We start from the raw sequence: 16,831 nt of genomic DNA on the forward strand, positions 1-16,831 counted from the left end.
CCGTTTCTGAGAAGAAATTCCTCCTGGCGTCCAACCCAAACCTCCCTGGAGCAGCTTTCACGCTATGTTCCCTCGCCCTGTCTCTACGGGAAGGGCCCTGTCGCGGTGGGTCGCAGCTGGAGGGCGTAACTTCCCGCAGAGGGCCGCCCTGCCCTGACCCGCGATAACCCTTCCGCCCCACCGCGTCCCAGCCTCGTCCCGTCCCTTCCCCGCCCTGCCCCGGCGGTCGGGAGGAGCGCGCAAGCGCGGGCCCGCCCCCCCGAGCGCGGCGGGCGCCGGCGGCTGCGCGCGCGAGCGTGTCCCCGCCCTCCGCCCCGCGTGGCGGCCGCGCCGGGATGTTCGTGGCGCGCAGCATCGCGGCCGATCACCGCGACCTCATCCACGATGTGTCCTTCGACTTCCACGGCCGCCGCATGGCCACCTGCTCCAGCGACCAGAGCGTCAAGGTCAGCGGGACCCGCCGGCCCTTGTGCCGGCTACGGGGGTGCCGCGGCAGCAGCGGCGCACGGCCTACCGGGGAGCCGGCGGGGCCGAGGGGCTGCCGGGGGCTCGTCCCGCGGGAGGCACCGGGACGGTGACGGGCTGTGGGTCCAGGAGGCTGAGGAGGCGGGAGGCACCCGCACATACGGCACGTGTGTTTGTGTGCGCGAACGCCTGTAAACACGGGAACGCCGCTTCCCACCCACGGCTCCACCTAGGAAAACATTCTCGAGCTCTTGTGGCCGCGGCCGTGGCGCTTGTTCTGTTGATTCAACTGAAGATCTGTGTTTATTAACATTAAGGGAAGAAACTACTGCTTCATAATGTAGCGCCGATAATCTGTATTTATTAAGGGAAGAAGATGCTATTTCATAATTAAGTGCCAGTAAGCAAAAGGCTGAAGTTGAAGTGCTCACGTGTGCTCTGGCAGATGAAGGAAACTGTAAAATTTTTTGCATATCTTAATTCCTTTAGAGGAAATAAAGTAACAGTTTATGTTTGTTTAAACGAAAAGTTGACTGCCTTTTCCCTTTTTTGTGCATAGCAAGAAGACAGACAAATTCAGGAGTTACAGGGATTATGCGGTTACATGGATATTTCTTACTAAGAAATGTAATTTAAAGAGCAGTCATGTTTTTCCTTAGATCGGGTAAATGGTTGAGAAAATGTTTGGGGTTTTTTTCCGTAGAAAGCTGTGTCACATTCAGATCATACTTAAAAACAAGCGAGCAGCCCCTTGTCCCTCAGCACAGATTAAAAAGCAAATAACCAACCACAACAACAAAATAGTCCCCCCAAAAAGTAAGCCAAAACCGTGTAAGTCTTTGGTTTGGACTGACTACCTAGAACTTGCAACCTAAAAGGGATGTTGTTAAGAAAGATGCCAAGAGGTAGATAGAGTGCAGTGACTATGTTCTTCAGCGTTGTAATGTTACTTTCCAGTCGTAACTGAATCCTTTATGAGACGGTCTTCAGAAGTTTCACTCTAACCAGAGTTTTACAGCACTTGTACAGGTCTTGTTCTCATTACGTGGGCCCTGTGGAATAGGAGTTGGGGAAAAGTTACAGAGTTGGGCTCCAGTAAAGCTTTAAAGTGAACGAGTGACAAACAGGAGTGGATGGCAGACTTCTAGAGGTGTCTTTCATTTGTTTATGTTCATGACTTCCTTCATAATTTTTCAATAAAAAAGTCATAAATATGATGAAGATGTATGGGAAATCAAGAGAGGGGAAAGTTCGGCATATGGTTATAAATCAAGGCAGAAATATTAGAAAGAGAAACAAATCTGTTCCCCCACTACCTTGATTTCTTTTTGCTGTCCTGCTCTGTCTTTGGGATGGGTGCTGGGCGCTGCATTAGAGTTTTGCAGCCAGAGCTGAGCACCAGAGGACAGTCAAGGCTCTAGAGTGAAACTGAGTAGTGTACTTTTGGAACGGTGAATGAAGTATGGGAATGGCAATAATTTCTATTCCATGTAAATTACTTTTTTTAAAGATAGGTGTCATACAATAGTGGATTTTACAGGCGATGCCTCTTCTCCTGACCTGTAGTAGGGATATTTTCAAGGGTGCAGTTGTGTACTGAGCCAAGTACAGTTTTCCAGATGAAAATGTCTAGTGGTATGCATGTATATTCTTATTTATATTTTTTTGATGTGTATATATATATATGTATGGCTGTGTTTTTAAGGTACTATTTAATAAGCTTTATTTGCAAATTGTATGATTGTGTTTTGATTTCTCAATAGGTCTGGGACAAAAGTGAAAATGGGGATTGGCATTGCACTGCCAGCTGGAAGGTTTGTATTTATAAAAATTACACAGACATAACCATAATTTATCCTTTGTTTTTGAAGAAACGTGCTTCATTTCTGCTGACTTATATAGTAGAAATAATTTTGGTTTTTTGTAGATTCTGTATGTTTTACGTGAAATACTTTTTCTCTGCTTCTATAAAACATCTCTAATACCTCTCATTTAAAGCAGAGGCTAACATGCAGTCTTCTGTACTTAGTTATGTTGTCAGACTTTGGTATCAGTAAACATAACAGTAACTGGTTTAGGGAGTTGAAAAACAGTACCTTTGTTTTTAATTGAATATTCTCCTTTTTGCATATAGTAAGACTTAAAAAAAAAAAAAGGGAAAAAATAAAAAGGAAGAGGTCTGGCTGTTAAATGTTACAACATCTGACCTCTGTTTTTTTTTCCTCCAAAACCTTTCTGAGAACTCATATAGAGACTCTGCTTCATCTGGATAATTAGTGCATTCAGCTTCTGAATTGTCCTTAAATTTGTATTTATTAGGACCACAGTGCATTCATACCTGTAAGTGGAAATGCAAGTGAAGCTTTTGAATTCCCCTTCTCTAAGAAAAGAAGGTTGAATAGGTAGAAAGAGGAGCTTCATATTAAAAAGAAGATAAGCAATGCTCTACATATGCTTTTGAAAAGTATAGGCAAGTTAGAAGTAAGCATGGTAATGGCTGAAAATGGACCGAAAACAAAGCACAACTTTTTACATCAAGGCAGAATCTTAGTTTGGAACTTAAAGTAGTAATAAATAATGTTTTGAAAAACACTTGTAATAATTGCTTTTTAAACACTTATTAATAGCAACAAAACCTTGCAGTGGTGGTTGAAATAAATGCAACAGCTGCTGTGTAACTTGGTATAAAAGAACAGAGCTTTCAAAGGAACAGGAATTCCCTTCTGCAGAAGCTCATAAAAATATATAGTCTGTTGGACTAGTGCAGTAAGTATGCTTCTCTACAGTGTTTTGATGTTCTCTTGCAGACCCATAGTGGATCTGTGTGGCGTGTGACATGGGCACATCCTGAATTTGGGCAGGTCTTGGTTTCTTGCTCTTTTGATAGAACAGCAGCTGTATGGGAAGAAATTGTGGGAGAGTCAAATGATAAACTCCGAGGCCAGAGTCACTGGGTGAGACTTGAGTTTTTTTCTGTTAATATAAAGCGTTCCTGATTTTGCCTATGTTTTGTTCATTTGTAGCAATACTCCAATATAAAGTAAGTATTTTTACAACTGTCACTGTTATTGGTGTTTCATAATAAGATGTTCCCTGGCAAACAACTTGCAAATGTGAATTTCTATCTACAGTAGAATTTAAGTTCTTAAACGAGCTCATTCAAAACTGTCTCATGCTGGTCTTTTTCGTCTTTCAAACAATAGATCAAGGTTCTTTTGGTAAATAAAAAATTTTGCTCAGAAGTAGATTTTCAGGATATCATTTCATCATGGGAATTTTAGATCTAAACAGACTATTTTCCAGCTATGCTTTATGTGTAGTACTATTCCTGCCTCTAATGTTTTATTTTAAGTTGCTAAAATACCTGCAGTTTTCTACTTTCTGCTAAAGTTTTCTAATGTTAAAATACATATTGTGAGGAGTTGGATTGTCAAGACTGTTGGCACCCGTGGATTATGAAAGTTCACTTCTATGTGCAGTTGTGATCATGGTTTTCAGCTCAAACCAGGTTCAGCAGGCTGTCTTGGCAGGAGAGGAAATTACTTGAAAAAGAAATGTTTACAATTTTTTCCCCTTTAGCTATTCATCCTATCCAATGCCTGCTGCATTTACCTGTTCCCTTATCAGAAGCACTTATTTCGGTGCTTCAGTGAGAAAATGCTTCATGATAAACTTTCAACAGTGCTGAATTTATGAAGTGGTGTCCTTAGACAGGGCAGTTAATGTTGTCACCAGTATGAATGAAGAGGATAGTTTGAAACTGCCTCTGGCCAGTACTTTTTTATTTTGTGCTTATATTACATGATGATGCTTTTTTCTTTTCCTGAAGAGCATAATCTAAACAATTCTTTTTGGTATCAGAAGTTTGATATCACAGTGAGGTATCTCTTGATGCTTGAATTTGCATCACTGTAACGATGATCTGTCATTTCTCCAATTTGTTGGTGAAAAAAGATTTTTATTTTTTTTTTTTAAAGTTTTTGATGGAAGATGTTAGTGATCCTATGAAATGACGTTGTCAGACTTTGTTTAGCCTTCCTTAGGGAATAAGTTTTTGATGGAAATTTCTAGCATTTCTCTGAAGAATCTCTGTCTTTTCTTTGCAGGTCAAGAGGACCACTCTAGTGGACAGTAGGACATCTGTTACAGATGTGAAGTTTGCTCCCAAGCATATGGGTCTTATGTTAGCAACCTGTTCAGCAGATGGAGTTGTAAGGATTTATGAAGCTCCAGATGTGATGAATCTCAGTCAGTGGTCCCTGCAGCATGAAATTTCATGTAAGCTAAGCTGCAGTTGTATTTCTTGGAATCCTTCAAGGTATGTTATTAAAACTATAGGTTTTGCTTTATAACTGCTTAAGCAGAGGAGTGAGTTCTGAATTTTTGTGGAATAAATCCTGTGGAGAAGATTGAGTGTACGTTTGGGTACATCTGAAACTTTCTGCTGAAATTTCTTTTAATAAAGGAAGTTTGGGAGAGCCAGAGAAGTGTTACAAATAATCCTCCTGTGCTCTGTGAGGAAATATTCTCAGTTTAATTATTTTCAACAAGTAGCAACCTAAAAAGCTACAGAGTGCTTTTTATTTATCCCATAAAACTGAACTGGGATTTTGATAAAAGAAAGTGTTTGTAAAGGAACAATTCCTGTGTTTTTCTTCTTTCATTTAGAATGGTGTTGCAATAGATAATAATTTTGAAAACTCCAAGAAGCACATGAACCCTTGCCAGTGCAGCAGAGTAAAAGGAGCCACAAGAGTCTTGCTAGCACAAATATGAAGCCCAAGAGTTGTTCTTTTAGTTCTATCCTCAGGGGGGCTCAATGATGTACTTAACTTTCTTGAACTGGACAGAATCAGAGGGGAGTCCAGTTGGGTAGTCCCTATCCAAAAGAACACTTGCATGCAGAGGTTCTCCTTTGTTTCCCGTCTCATATCCTCCCCCAGCAATAACAGGAGGGGAAAAACAATTCAAGGCTGAACTAATTTGGATTCTGTTCATCCAGAAGCACTTAAGTGCTTCCCCTGTAGACATAATGTTGTGTCCTGCTGATCCAGTTATTCTTCTATTCATTAGTAGTAGTCTGTGCTGGAGGTTCAGAGTACATACAGGCTTTCACTTTAGTGCGTGGAATAGAGGTAAAAGTTGATTTAAAAACTATAGTTCATATACATTTAGCTTGTGTAAGCTGTGTTCCAAAACCTGAACAAAATGACACTAATCAGTCATTAAAAGCAGTGCAAAGAGTGCACACTCTGCCATGAAACTTGTGGCAAATACTAGACTGCACCATGCATATATGAAATCAACCCTCCTCTCTGGGAACATCATCTTGAATTGCCAAATAATGTTTCCTAATCATTTCACCATAGTGAATGTATAAAGTGGGCTTTTAAAACATCAGAGTGGAGATACTGGTAACTATGAATAGCACTTAACTTGTTTCCTTGTGATGTTTTCCCTTGTTGTATTTTTTTGTTATTGCTTTGGGGTTTTTTTATAGTGTTTTAAATTTAAAAACTGCTTGGTGAACTTTCTGTGGAATCATTTGTGAATTTAACAGTATTTGTGTTTGCATTTTAGCTCTCGAGCACATTCTCCAATGATAGCTGTAGGAAGTGATGACAACAGTCCAAATATATTGGCAAAGGTTCAAATTTATGAATATAACGAGAATACCAGGTATGCTAAATGTGTAATGTTTGTGGGATCATAAAGTAGTTTATAATATATGGTCTTTTATTTCTGTCACTAGATGTGAAGTAGTAAATGATAATAGCTTAATTTTGTCTATGAGCCATTGGATGGGAAAAGAGAGGAAGACCTCAGAATGGCAGCTGATGTTTACATATATGATATTGATAATTTTATTCCATGTCGGTGAAGAAATGCCACTGTTCTTACCAGAATTTTAAACGAAGAATTGTTTCGCTGTCTCCTAATTTTTATGCTTAATTTTGCACAAGGAATTAAGAGGACAAAGTTGAAATTTGAACTGCGTTGCACGAGGCACTGTTTTGTTCAAAGACACCTTAAGATGATTTTAAAGGCATGATTATAATATCAGAAAGTCCTGTGAATTTCTAATGTTCTGTGAAAGTTCACACAGTCAAGAGTTCGCAGAACCAGAAAAGGCCAGGAAGTGTGTGCACCATCACTTCAGTTAAATAACAGAGAAATTGTGTTTGATTCAGAGTGATTGGTGTGGGAAAAGAGCCAGGGTGTTTTGTGGATTTATGCCTGCCTTCAGACAATGCTCTCCGTGCATTAACAATAAAGACAAGTTGCTATAACTTACCTGGTGGTAAATAAAAAAATGGGATACATGTTTATCATACAGCAGAGGAGGCAGGTAGCCGTCCGCTTACAACGGAAAATGTAGTAAGTTGCTGAGATGCAAATTCCCTTTAGATTTGTGAGTGGAAGAATCTTTTTATTTCTCTTTTCCAACTGTGGACAAAATGTTCTTTGTACTGGAATCCTTGCTTTGTTGTATGATTTAGCATACTGGTTTTAGTGGTTACTGTATCTGATGTATTTGATTTCTGAAGAAATCAGCTTGAAATTATTACTTACAATTTCTTTTAAGAAAATACTTTTGTTTTTGCAAGTCTTATGTATACTTAACCCTTTTTCCCTGTTCCCCTGTGTCTGGTTTATGTAACCTGCATCACTGGCAGTTTTGATGGCATTAAAAGTTATTTTCCTATGCTGTACAGAAAATATGCAAAAGCAGAAGCTTTGATGACAGTCACAGATCCTGTACATGATATTGCATTTGCTCCAAATCTGGGAAGATCCTTCCATATCTTGGCTGTAGCAACCAAAGATGTACGAATTTTCACGCTAAAACCTCTAAGGTGAGCTTAAGAGGAAGATGGTTTGGTATGATGTGATATTATGGTTTTATTTTAGTAGTTTAGTAATATCTATGATGGAACAGTAGTAACTTAATGTATGCAGGATTTTTTTTTAGCAGCCTGATTTTTAAGATGACAAGATTGTGAGCAAGTCTGTAATTTTTGTCTAAATACCCTCTTAGCACTCCTCATCTAGTAACAGTTGTATAAACTACTTGAAAGATGTATCCTCTCTTTCTGTCATCATGTTCAAACCCAGACCTTTGAACAGGTGTGTGCAGAACTATCACTTTTCTCTTAAACAGGAAAGAATTGACTTCATCGGGAGGATTAACAAAATTTGAAATTCATATTGTGGCACAGTTTGATAATCACAACTCCCAGGTGTGGCGAGTGAGCTGGAATATTACGGGCACAGTGCTTGCCTCCTCTGGTGATGATGGCTGTGTTAGGCTCTGGAAGGGTAAGGTTACCCATTGACATATATTATATTAACTTTGTAGTATGCTGGATATACTGGAGAAATTTTACTCAAAACATAATTTTGGAGGGAAAGTTCATTTTAGATTTGTGAATTTTTTTATATTTGTGTTTACATTTCAGAAAAAGAAAATAACTTTCTGTGCTGGAACACTTGCATGATTTAGGCTGTTGCAAATAGTTGTTCCTGTACCCTGAAATTGTTTCACCAGACTAGAGCTATATAAAATTTTAATTTTACAAAGTAACATATGTACTGCATTACTGTGATTTTCTGATGCTAAACCCAGAAAATGTCACAATGTTCAGGCAAACTGGCTTTTTTTCAGTTTACGTTTCCAAAAGCAACAGCAAAAACACAAAACCAAAAAAAAACCACTGCTAGTCTCCTTATACATTCGCATTTCTCAGTATTTTAGTAGTGGAAACTCAGTTTTAAGTTGTGGATAGCCAAAAAGTATCAGACAGCTAAAGGGCCAGATCCTCAGCTATTTGGAATTTTTATTTTGGCATTGAAGTTCCATTCTGATTCACACCAGGTGTATGGTAGTTGAAACATATTTGTAGGGAATGCTGAGCTTCAGAAGAGAAACTAACAGTTTTTATATATCTATATTTGCAGCTAATTACATGGACAACTGGAAGTGTACTGGTATTCTGAAAGGTAATGGGAGTCCGGTGAATGGTAGTTCTCAGCAGGGAATTTTTAATGCCTCTCTAGGTTCAGCCAATACAAGTCTACAGAATTCACTAAATGGATCATCTGCCAGCAGGTAGGTTAATTAGTAGGGAGACTGAGTTTCATTAAATGGTCTCTTCTCTGAATCTTCTTAATTTCACTTAGCTTTCATGTTTGTTTTACATTTTTTCAAAGTGCAATACTTCTGCAGGCTCTTCTGATTTTGCTTTGTGGTGTTGTCTTGCTGTGCCACTGTTAAGGGGAAAATGAACAAAACCGTAAGCCACGCTGAATCAGAATGCATAAATAAGCAACGTAAACAACTATTTTCACTTCTAGTCCTTTCACATTATTAAAAACAGCATTTCTGAAATAGTTTCAAAGAAGAAGCTTCATCATAACTGCTGTATAACTGCCCTTTTGCTTTAGATTCGCGTTTAAAAGTGAAGCAAAAATACCAGCAACAAACTCTGTTTTTCACTGGGATAATGTAGCAGAAGGGAAGGAGGAAAAGCTACTTCATAATGTATGGTTTCAACAATCAAATACTACTGTTAGTTAACTTGCTTTTCGCAGGTGTAGCATCAATTTTGTGTTTTTTTAATCTTCCTTATATGGCATTTGTATTGCAGATAATTTGTTTTAATCTCTGTTAGGTTTTTATTCTGTAATAATTGCTGTTTAAGTAGGTAAATTTAACTGCCTCTTCTGAAAAAGAAACATTTAAATTTGTGCACACCGAAATGTAGAAATACTCTGAGCCCCTCCTCTGCATGGTGGAGTCTGTACACTCAGCTTTACAGGGCTGTAAATCTTATGCAAGGACTAGATGTGGCCAAATTCTGTAGCTGCAGTTTCCAAGTTTTGTGGCCACCTTTATTTTTTTTTCTATTGCCTTGGCATAGCTTCCATTTCCATCCGTGTGCAGCTACTCACGTGGCTTTCTTTCGGTTTGAAATGCTGATCAGTAAAGTTTGCTTTTGGAGAGCAGCACTGTGTCATCATTCCCTGCCTCTCCTTCCCTTTCAGCAGTCAATCCTGAACGCCACTTCTGGCTTCCAGATCCCTAGCTGTGTTGAGCAGAGGAGGGCTTTCACATTTTCCTCACAAGATAAATGGGACAGCGAGGGGTGGTAATGGTCCCACAAAAAAGGGCATCAGAATCATATTGGTCATCTGGTTCCATGTTCTACTTACAGTGTAGCAAAAAAATGCTGAAATACAGCCCTATCTTGGGAATAGTATATTCAGAGCTGTGTAACTCTTTGTTTGGGCTCCTGTGGGGAACTACAGGCTATTTTATACTCGTTTTGCATAGGGTGTGGTTTCACAATCTCCTTATCTAAAGCGTGCTGCCAGCAAGACTGCCCTTCCCTACCCCACCCTTTTGGTGGTTCTTCTCCTGTCCATGAAGTTGGTAGTAAGCCATTGTGAACCTGGAACTTCTAGCATTATTTTTAGACTCCCTCGATTGCTTTGCATTTTGGAGGGCTTTTTGTTTTGTTTTTTAATAAATTATTCTTGGCTCCAATTTGTAACAAAACGTTAATTCCAAAATTATGTCATTGGCTGTGGAATTCCCAAACATACGGTGTCTTGTCCTAGGACTGAGCCTTACTATAAAAAATATATGCCTTAACTCCGTGTTTTTCTTTGTAGTAACACTGCCTTGAATTGCGTAAGCACAGTTGTCAACTTTTGTGTTAGTGTTAAGACGCTGATAAAGATTGACACTGAATAGGTATCTTACACATAATTTATTTTGTCTGTGACTCTACATGCTGTTTCAGTGTCTATACATTTAAACACTTAAAACAGCTAAAGAATATGCAGATCTGAAAAAGTTTGTAAAAGCACGATCACCACACTGGATTTGTACTCAAAATTAAGTTTCAGAACAGGTGATGTAGATTGTTGCGAAATAAATCAGTAGGGCAATATTGTTATGTTGATGTAATTGTGTGTCTAGATTTATGATACAATTTCCATTCTCCATTTGTATTATGTCCTTTTTAACAGAAAGCAGAGCTGATACCAAGCTAACTGGAGTAACTTTGGTGTTTTGCTGCTTGTTGCATGCACACAGGAATGGAAAACGAACTCCTTTTTCCCCTCCCCAACGCCGTTTGACCTCTCCCAAGACACCAGCAGCCTGCTAACTACTAAATGCTGTTCAAAAAGCCTTTTTAAAACACGTTGTGTACACTTTTTTGTACTAGCCTGCACAGTTTGATACTATTGGAACTCCTGATAGAAAAATATTTGGAGAGGCTTCTTGTTTGGAAAAAAACCCATAAACAACCCACCCAAACCCCAAAACTTTCATCAGAACGTATTATATGAAAGCTTGTCAAATTAAAAGACTAGTTCATGATTAAAAATGAGAATTTTTGTCCTTGATTGGGATGGGAGGAGGGAAATGACCATTATAACAACTTCCATTAAAATTGTTTTGAGAACTAATTTGTTTTGCATTTCATAGCGTTCAGCATTCGATTAAGATTCCGAAACATTACAAGGTTGTAACTGCTTTGTAATATATGAAACTGTTAGTTTAAAAGGAATAAGAAAACTGTTTTGACAATTGTACAGATGGTAGCTATCAGTAGTTTGGGTATTGCTTCATTTATATCCCTTAGTATGACTTCAAATAAATGTTTTATGAGTACTGTCATACTTTCGTCATCATAAGAGAAGTACTTTTTCTGATATGTATTTGTACATTCCTATGGTAATAGTTCCATGGAGCACCTAAAATTCTCTAAACATAGTATCCTTAAAAAATGCAAACACTTTAGCCATATGAAGGTAGAAACCAAAATGCAGCTTGTTGTGAATTGTCCCATAATTTCATTAATTAGTTTAAGAGCTCTTCCTTTCTGTAAGTCCACAGAACTGTAAACAAGAGAGAAAACATCTGTAGGTATCTAATATAATTATGCTAAAATGCACAAGTGTTACGGGTAAGTTCTAATAAAAACAGCAGCAAAATGACATGAAGTGGCATAATTCCGAATCTTGCGCTCACCAGGAATCTTAAATTTACTCTGAGGATTTTGCAGCAATATGTAAATACATACAAAGGCTGTATTTCATTGAAAATAGTTATTCTCTATAAATGTGTATTAATGTAAAAACAATGATGTTTTTACGTCTATTCTAGAAACGCTGTGAAGTTACTCTGAATTAGATGCATATGCAGAAAATGTACTTTGGTAATATTTAATGTATATTTTGTGTCACAAATGAAGCGTTACTGAAGGCTGTTAACAAATCACAGAAATTCTGGGAGAATGAAAACCTGTTAATAGCTGTACCACACCACCCTTTTGATTTCCAAAGCAATCCTTTCTTTTGTAAAAATGTATACTAGAACTATGACTATGGTATTCTTTTCTATAAATTTCAGTGGAAAAGACTGTATTATTTTGCTTTAAAGAACAATTTCCAGATTTGTCTTGTTTTGAATTACAAGCCTTGATTTCTGCTATTATGTTCTATTGGTTTTGGCATGGATATACTAAAGCCTTTTTTTTTTTCCAGCATGTCTTTTCTCCCCTTTGGTTCTCCTTGTATTTACTACCTTTCTCTTTTTTTCTTGTTTTGTTTTTTTGTTTTGGTTTGGTTTTTTGTTTTGGTGTTTTGTTCCTTTCTTAATTGTTTCAGGTATTTCTTTCCCCCTCTGGATTCCCCACGGGCTGGATCGAGATGGTCCAGTCATGCCCAGCTCCTTCCTCCTCCTCCTCTGATAGAGCAATCTTGCGATGCTGACACTGCCAACCTCCAGTATCCTCACCCTCGCAGACGATGTGTATCTCGGCCTCTTAATCTATTACCTGAGAATGAAGGGGTTTAACATGTTACTTTAAATAAACTCTGAAGGGCCTTACTCTGGTGTTTGTGAATGCTTCCATTTCTGGCTGCCTTTGTATTCCTTCTCTTGTACAGAAGATTTTAAAAAATTTGGGAAATTCATGCATGTTTTGCAGAACAAACAACAAGATTTAGAACCTGTTACTTGTGTATCAAAGGAACATTTTAATTTGTACCCTTTGAACTATGGCAACACATACAAACAGTATTAGCCATGAGCTATTTATGGAGTAGCTGACTTCAATGTGCCTGTCCTTTTTTCTTTTTTTTTCTTTTTTTCTTTTCTTTTTGAAATCAGTTCAGTACGGTCTTTAATTTTTTCTTTTTGTATACTGCACTGACATGTGAAACACATTCTCAGAATTAAATGTGTGTTCAAGAAATTGTTGAGAAAAGTTGATACTGGATCAGCTCATAAAGGAAACAAAACCATTCCTGTGTATACTGCAGCTAAATAATTTGGCGCGTTTGGTTTTACTTTAGAATTTTCCATCTTGCTGTATAAATATTTAAATTTTATAATTGTGTTTGACTAATAAACTTGTTCTGAAAGATCTGTATTTGTACAGTTTTCCTTGTAATAGGCTTTTTTTTAATCTGTTCCTGATGAAGGAGGGGTTTGGATTCAGGTGTCCATTCTCCTAGCTCTGCTTTTGTACTGTCATGTGCCATTCCAGATGTGCATGCATATTACATGTGTCTGCCACAGAATGTGCTCCAACTTTTCTAATGGATGCTGAAGGTTTGTGGAGACCGCTAGAGCTGTTGGGCTTCACATTATCTCATAATTCTTTTTCAGTGACTGACTTAATCACTTAGGACTTTTCGAAGAAAGAGTGCTGACTTAAAAGATGTGTTCCAAAACAGAAACATAGTTCCTGTGTATCTGCGTGTTGGCATTGACTCAGATGTTGGTGCAAGACAGGTGGAAGGCTAACACTGGACAAAGAGCATGTGGTAGTTCTAGGGAGTAGCATTACTGTACAGGATGTAATTGCTAAGCTTGTTCGGCAGATCTCGGGGGAGGAAGGAAAAAGGAGGGTTCTGTGCAGCAGAAATCCAAAGTGTAATAGTGTATCTCAATGTGCTTCAGAATGGGTTTATGATATTTCCTGGAGTAGAGCACTAATATAAGGTAACGGAGAGGGCAGCCTGCATCCTTCCAAAGTGACAGCACGTTCCTGTGAGTTTTACTTGTATTCTGAAAACATTATTTGTTCAGATCCACCACTTTTGTTTCCTTATTTTTCTCTGAGGAGTCTAGTCTCAATTTACTAAAAAACCACAAGGTACACTGGTCTTAAGGGGTGGTTGCTTACGGTGTGTGAAGGGAGGCTGCTGATACTTTCCAGCCAGCAGGAACAGAACTGTGGAAGAAAAAAGTTCTATACCTTTTTACCAGAAAAAGTTAACACTTATAAAACTGTGCCATACTTCGTAAACAACAGAAATGTTACATGATTAGAAAATAAAGTTTAAATGGAGGGTGGGAAGTAACTATTCCTCTGGGAGAGAATGAATAATTAAAAACCCAACAAACCTATCAAAACTATTATGGGATTCATTCCTAACAACTGTTAGGAACAAACTCTTTCTGCGTATGCCAGCAGTAGAATGTACTTTTGAAGGTTTAAGCCACTTGCAGAATTTCTGTCTTAACCCTTTAAAAGATCACAGAATATCCAGTGATAGTAATAAATGACAATTTTTTTGCAGCTTTTGTGCATTTTTGCAGCTTCTAGTGCATTTGTTTACAGTTTAGTCAGCACGGTCACATTATTTTCCTCTGTGATGAGCATGTACTGTCAGATATCCTAGTTCCATTCATAATTCTTACTAATGGAAACATGCTATTACAGTTGCAGTGCACACAAGTCATGTTAGGATGAACTGGCCAAGTACTTTGACCTCAACAAATAAACTCAGGGTGGTTTTGTGGCTCGTGCCTGCCTTTCCCCCAGCCTGCTATTTTGTACTGACCTCTCTCCAAACCTGGGCCCTTCAGTCACTGTCTTTGGCTGTCCACCTCCTTTCCTCAAACTCATGCTTCCCTCTTCATTCATCACCGTCTATAACTACCTGAAGGGAAGTTCTAGCCAGGTGGGGGTTGGTCTCTTCTCTCAGGCACTCAGCAATAGGACAAGGGGGCACGGGCTTAAGCTCCGCCAGGGGAAATTTAAGTTGGATATCAGGAGAAAATTCTTTACAGAGAGAGTAATCAGGCATTGGAATGGGCTGCCCAGAGAGGGGGTGGATTCACCATCCCTGGAGATTTTTAAACGCAGATTGGACGTGGCACTGAGTGCCATGATCTAGTAAATGGACTGGATTTGGACCAAGGGTTGGACTCGATGATCTCGGAGGTCTTTTCCAACCCAATCGATTCTATGATTCTATGATCTGTATTGCTTCATTGACTCAAAACTCTGAACTGTGCTTTTGTGCAGGATCTGGGCCCTTGGCCATAAGCAGCAGAACCCCTAGAAGGGAAGGCGATAATAGAAGGTCTTAGGAAGGGGTGATTCCAGCAGGTACTTGCGATATTTTGAATTTATACAGCACTTTGTAAGGCTTCTGTCCCTTTTCTTCTGAAAGAAGATACACATTATCTCTTATACTCTTTTCAGATCACAGAAAGAGCACCAGATATGCTTGGACCACATCTCAGCTTGAACTTCTAGGACTAGAAGTTTTTGGGTCTTGTAGTAGCCATTAGGCTTTGGGTTTTTTTCATGTGGTCGTTTTGCTTTTGTTGTTTGGTTTTGTTTTGAATGTATTTGAACACAGTATGAACTTCTGATGATGTTGAATGTGTGGGTTTTGCCTTCTCCATGTCAGGAATACAGCTGTAGAAGTGCACTGTAAAAATGTCCTGGATAACACTGAATTTTGTGTAGATCTGTTGTTGTTGTCATACACACGCAGACACACACACACAGACAGACGTTTGGAAGGCACCTGCTGCCTTCTCATCCTCTACTTAAAAATCCCATTATATTTACCCTTCAAGATGGAAATGAAGTTTTCCATGTACTTTACATAAACTGAACCACAACAAGTTCCACCTCAACGAGAGAAAGAACTTGTTTACGTTGAGGGTGGCAGAGCACTGGAACAGGCTGCCCAGGGAGGTCATGGAGTCTTCCTCTCTGGAGACATTCAAAACCCACCTGGACGCGTTCCCGCTCCAGGTGACCCTGCCTTGGCAGGAGGGTTGGACCAGATGATCTCCAGAGGTTCCTTCTAACCCTAACGATTCTGGGATTCTGTTGATCAGCCTCATCTAAGTGACTCACGTGGCAAAAACAGGACATATAAACAGTGAGGAACATAAACAACGTCTGTCTTATAAATAAACAAAAATCATATAAATTAATCCGACTGAAGCTTTTTTTTTTTCGTTTTGGGTGGCTGTGCCCTGGCCGAGACAGCCGGGCCAGGTGGGCTGGTCCTACTCAGACATCCCGGGTGGGATGCTCAGCGGCCTTTTCCCTGGAAGACCCCGAGCTACTCGCCGGTACCTGGATCCAAGCCTGGCCGGCCTGAAAGCAAATACGGAAACAAAACAAACCGATGTCATTATCTCATTCCCGAAACACCCCCCCAAAGTCCATTATGCCGGGAAACATCCCGCCCTTCCCGCTTCCCGCCTAACGGACGCCAGAACGCGCCCGGGGGGCGGGGCTGGGCGGTGCCGCGCGCCCTTCGCCCAATCAGCATCTCCGCCGTCCCTCCCCAAGCTGCTCCCCCGCGGCCGTGTCCCGTCGCCGGCCAATCGCGGGCGCTGTTTGGGGCTCTCCCATTGGCCGGGCGGGAGGGAGGGCGGGACCGGGAAGGTGTGGGAGGTGCGCACGCGCCCCTGGCGCTGGGAGGGGACTGGTCCCGGTCCCGCGGTGGTTCCCGCGTCGAGCCAGGTGAGCGGGTGGCGGTGCCCGCCCGGCCTGCGGGGGCGCTGCGGCGGCGGCGCGGAGCGGGGCGGGGTCCGGGTTTTGGCGGTCGGTCCGTCCGTGGGCGCTCCCGCTCCTTCGGGGAGAGCGGCGGCGGGACCCTTGGGAGGGCAGAGCCCACCAACCCCTTCCTGTTTCGGGTACGAGGGTGTCGCCGGCTCCCAGCTCCGGCCTGCGCGGCGGCGCGTTGCTGGTGAGCAACCGGAGCCCTCCCACCGCTCCCGGGCCGAGCGGCGGCTCGGGGGGACACACGGGGGTTGTGTCGCCTCAGGTGCTCGCTGCCGGGGCCAGGGAAGCAGGAAGGCTCTGCCCGCCTCGGTCCGGGCGGCTTTACAGCCTAAATATAGGCTGGCACGTCTCGCGGCGCCGGCTCTCTGTAGCTCGCGGGAGCACTGCTCTTTTTTGGCAGCCCAGGAAAGCTATAAAACAAAGTCTTGGCGGGAGAGGGTCGGGAATGGTTCTTAAGCACGTCTGTGGATGAAGCGGGGTGATTACCAAAGAACGTCGGCTGTGAGGTGTGAGTAAAGCAT

At 40.8% G+C, this 16,831-nt stretch overlaps 2 protein-coding genes across 5 annotated transcripts in view; both read left to right on the top strand.

Annotated features, from left to right (window-relative positions):
* The first annotated feature begins 312 nt into the window (after positions 1–312).
* On the top strand, positions 313–12,910 carry SEH1L (SEH1 like nucleoporin). 2 transcript variants are annotated; one of them, XM_027742934.2, is made up of 9 exons: positions 313–446; positions 2,229–2,279; positions 3,273–3,419; positions 4,572–4,783; positions 6,046–6,144; positions 7,182–7,322; positions 7,628–7,785; positions 8,425–8,575; positions 10,501–12,138. In XM_027742934.2, the coding sequence occupies exons 1-9, from the start codon at positions 336–338 to the stop codon at positions 10,511–10,513; spliced, it is 1,083 nt and encodes a 360-aa protein (XP_027598735.1). In that variant the 5' UTR covers positions 313–335; the 3' UTR covers positions 10,514–12,138. The 2 variants fall into 2 exon arrangements, with proteins under 2 accessions (XP_027598735.1, XP_027598734.1); XM_027742933.2 differs by lacking the exon at positions 10,501–12,138 and adding an exon at positions 12,148–12,910 and having other exon boundaries at positions 314–446.
* Positions 12,911–16,241: 3,331 nt separating this feature from the next.
* The window catches only part of CEP192 (centrosomal protein 192), a 60,601-nt gene continuing 60,011 nt past the window's right edge, over positions 16,242–16,831 (top strand). The window contains exon 1 of one of the 3 annotated variants that reach the window (XM_027742931.2): positions 16,242–16,268. The gene's annotated coding sequence lies outside the window, so the exon portion shown is untranslated. Of the gene's footprint in view, positions 16,269–16,362; positions 16,495–16,831 lie in introns of those variants that run through there. The other 2 variants (XM_039387090.1, XM_027742932.2) reach the window with 2 other exon arrangements.

Source organism: Pipra filicauda, unplaced genomic scaffold, assembly GCF_003945595.2.
Source record: "Pipra filicauda isolate LSUMZ 115617 unplaced genomic scaffold, ASM394559v2 scaffold52_size3558583_pilon, whole genome shotgun sequence".
Taxonomy (NCBI): domain Eukaryota; kingdom Metazoa; phylum Chordata; class Aves; order Passeriformes; family Pipridae; genus Pipra; species Pipra filicauda.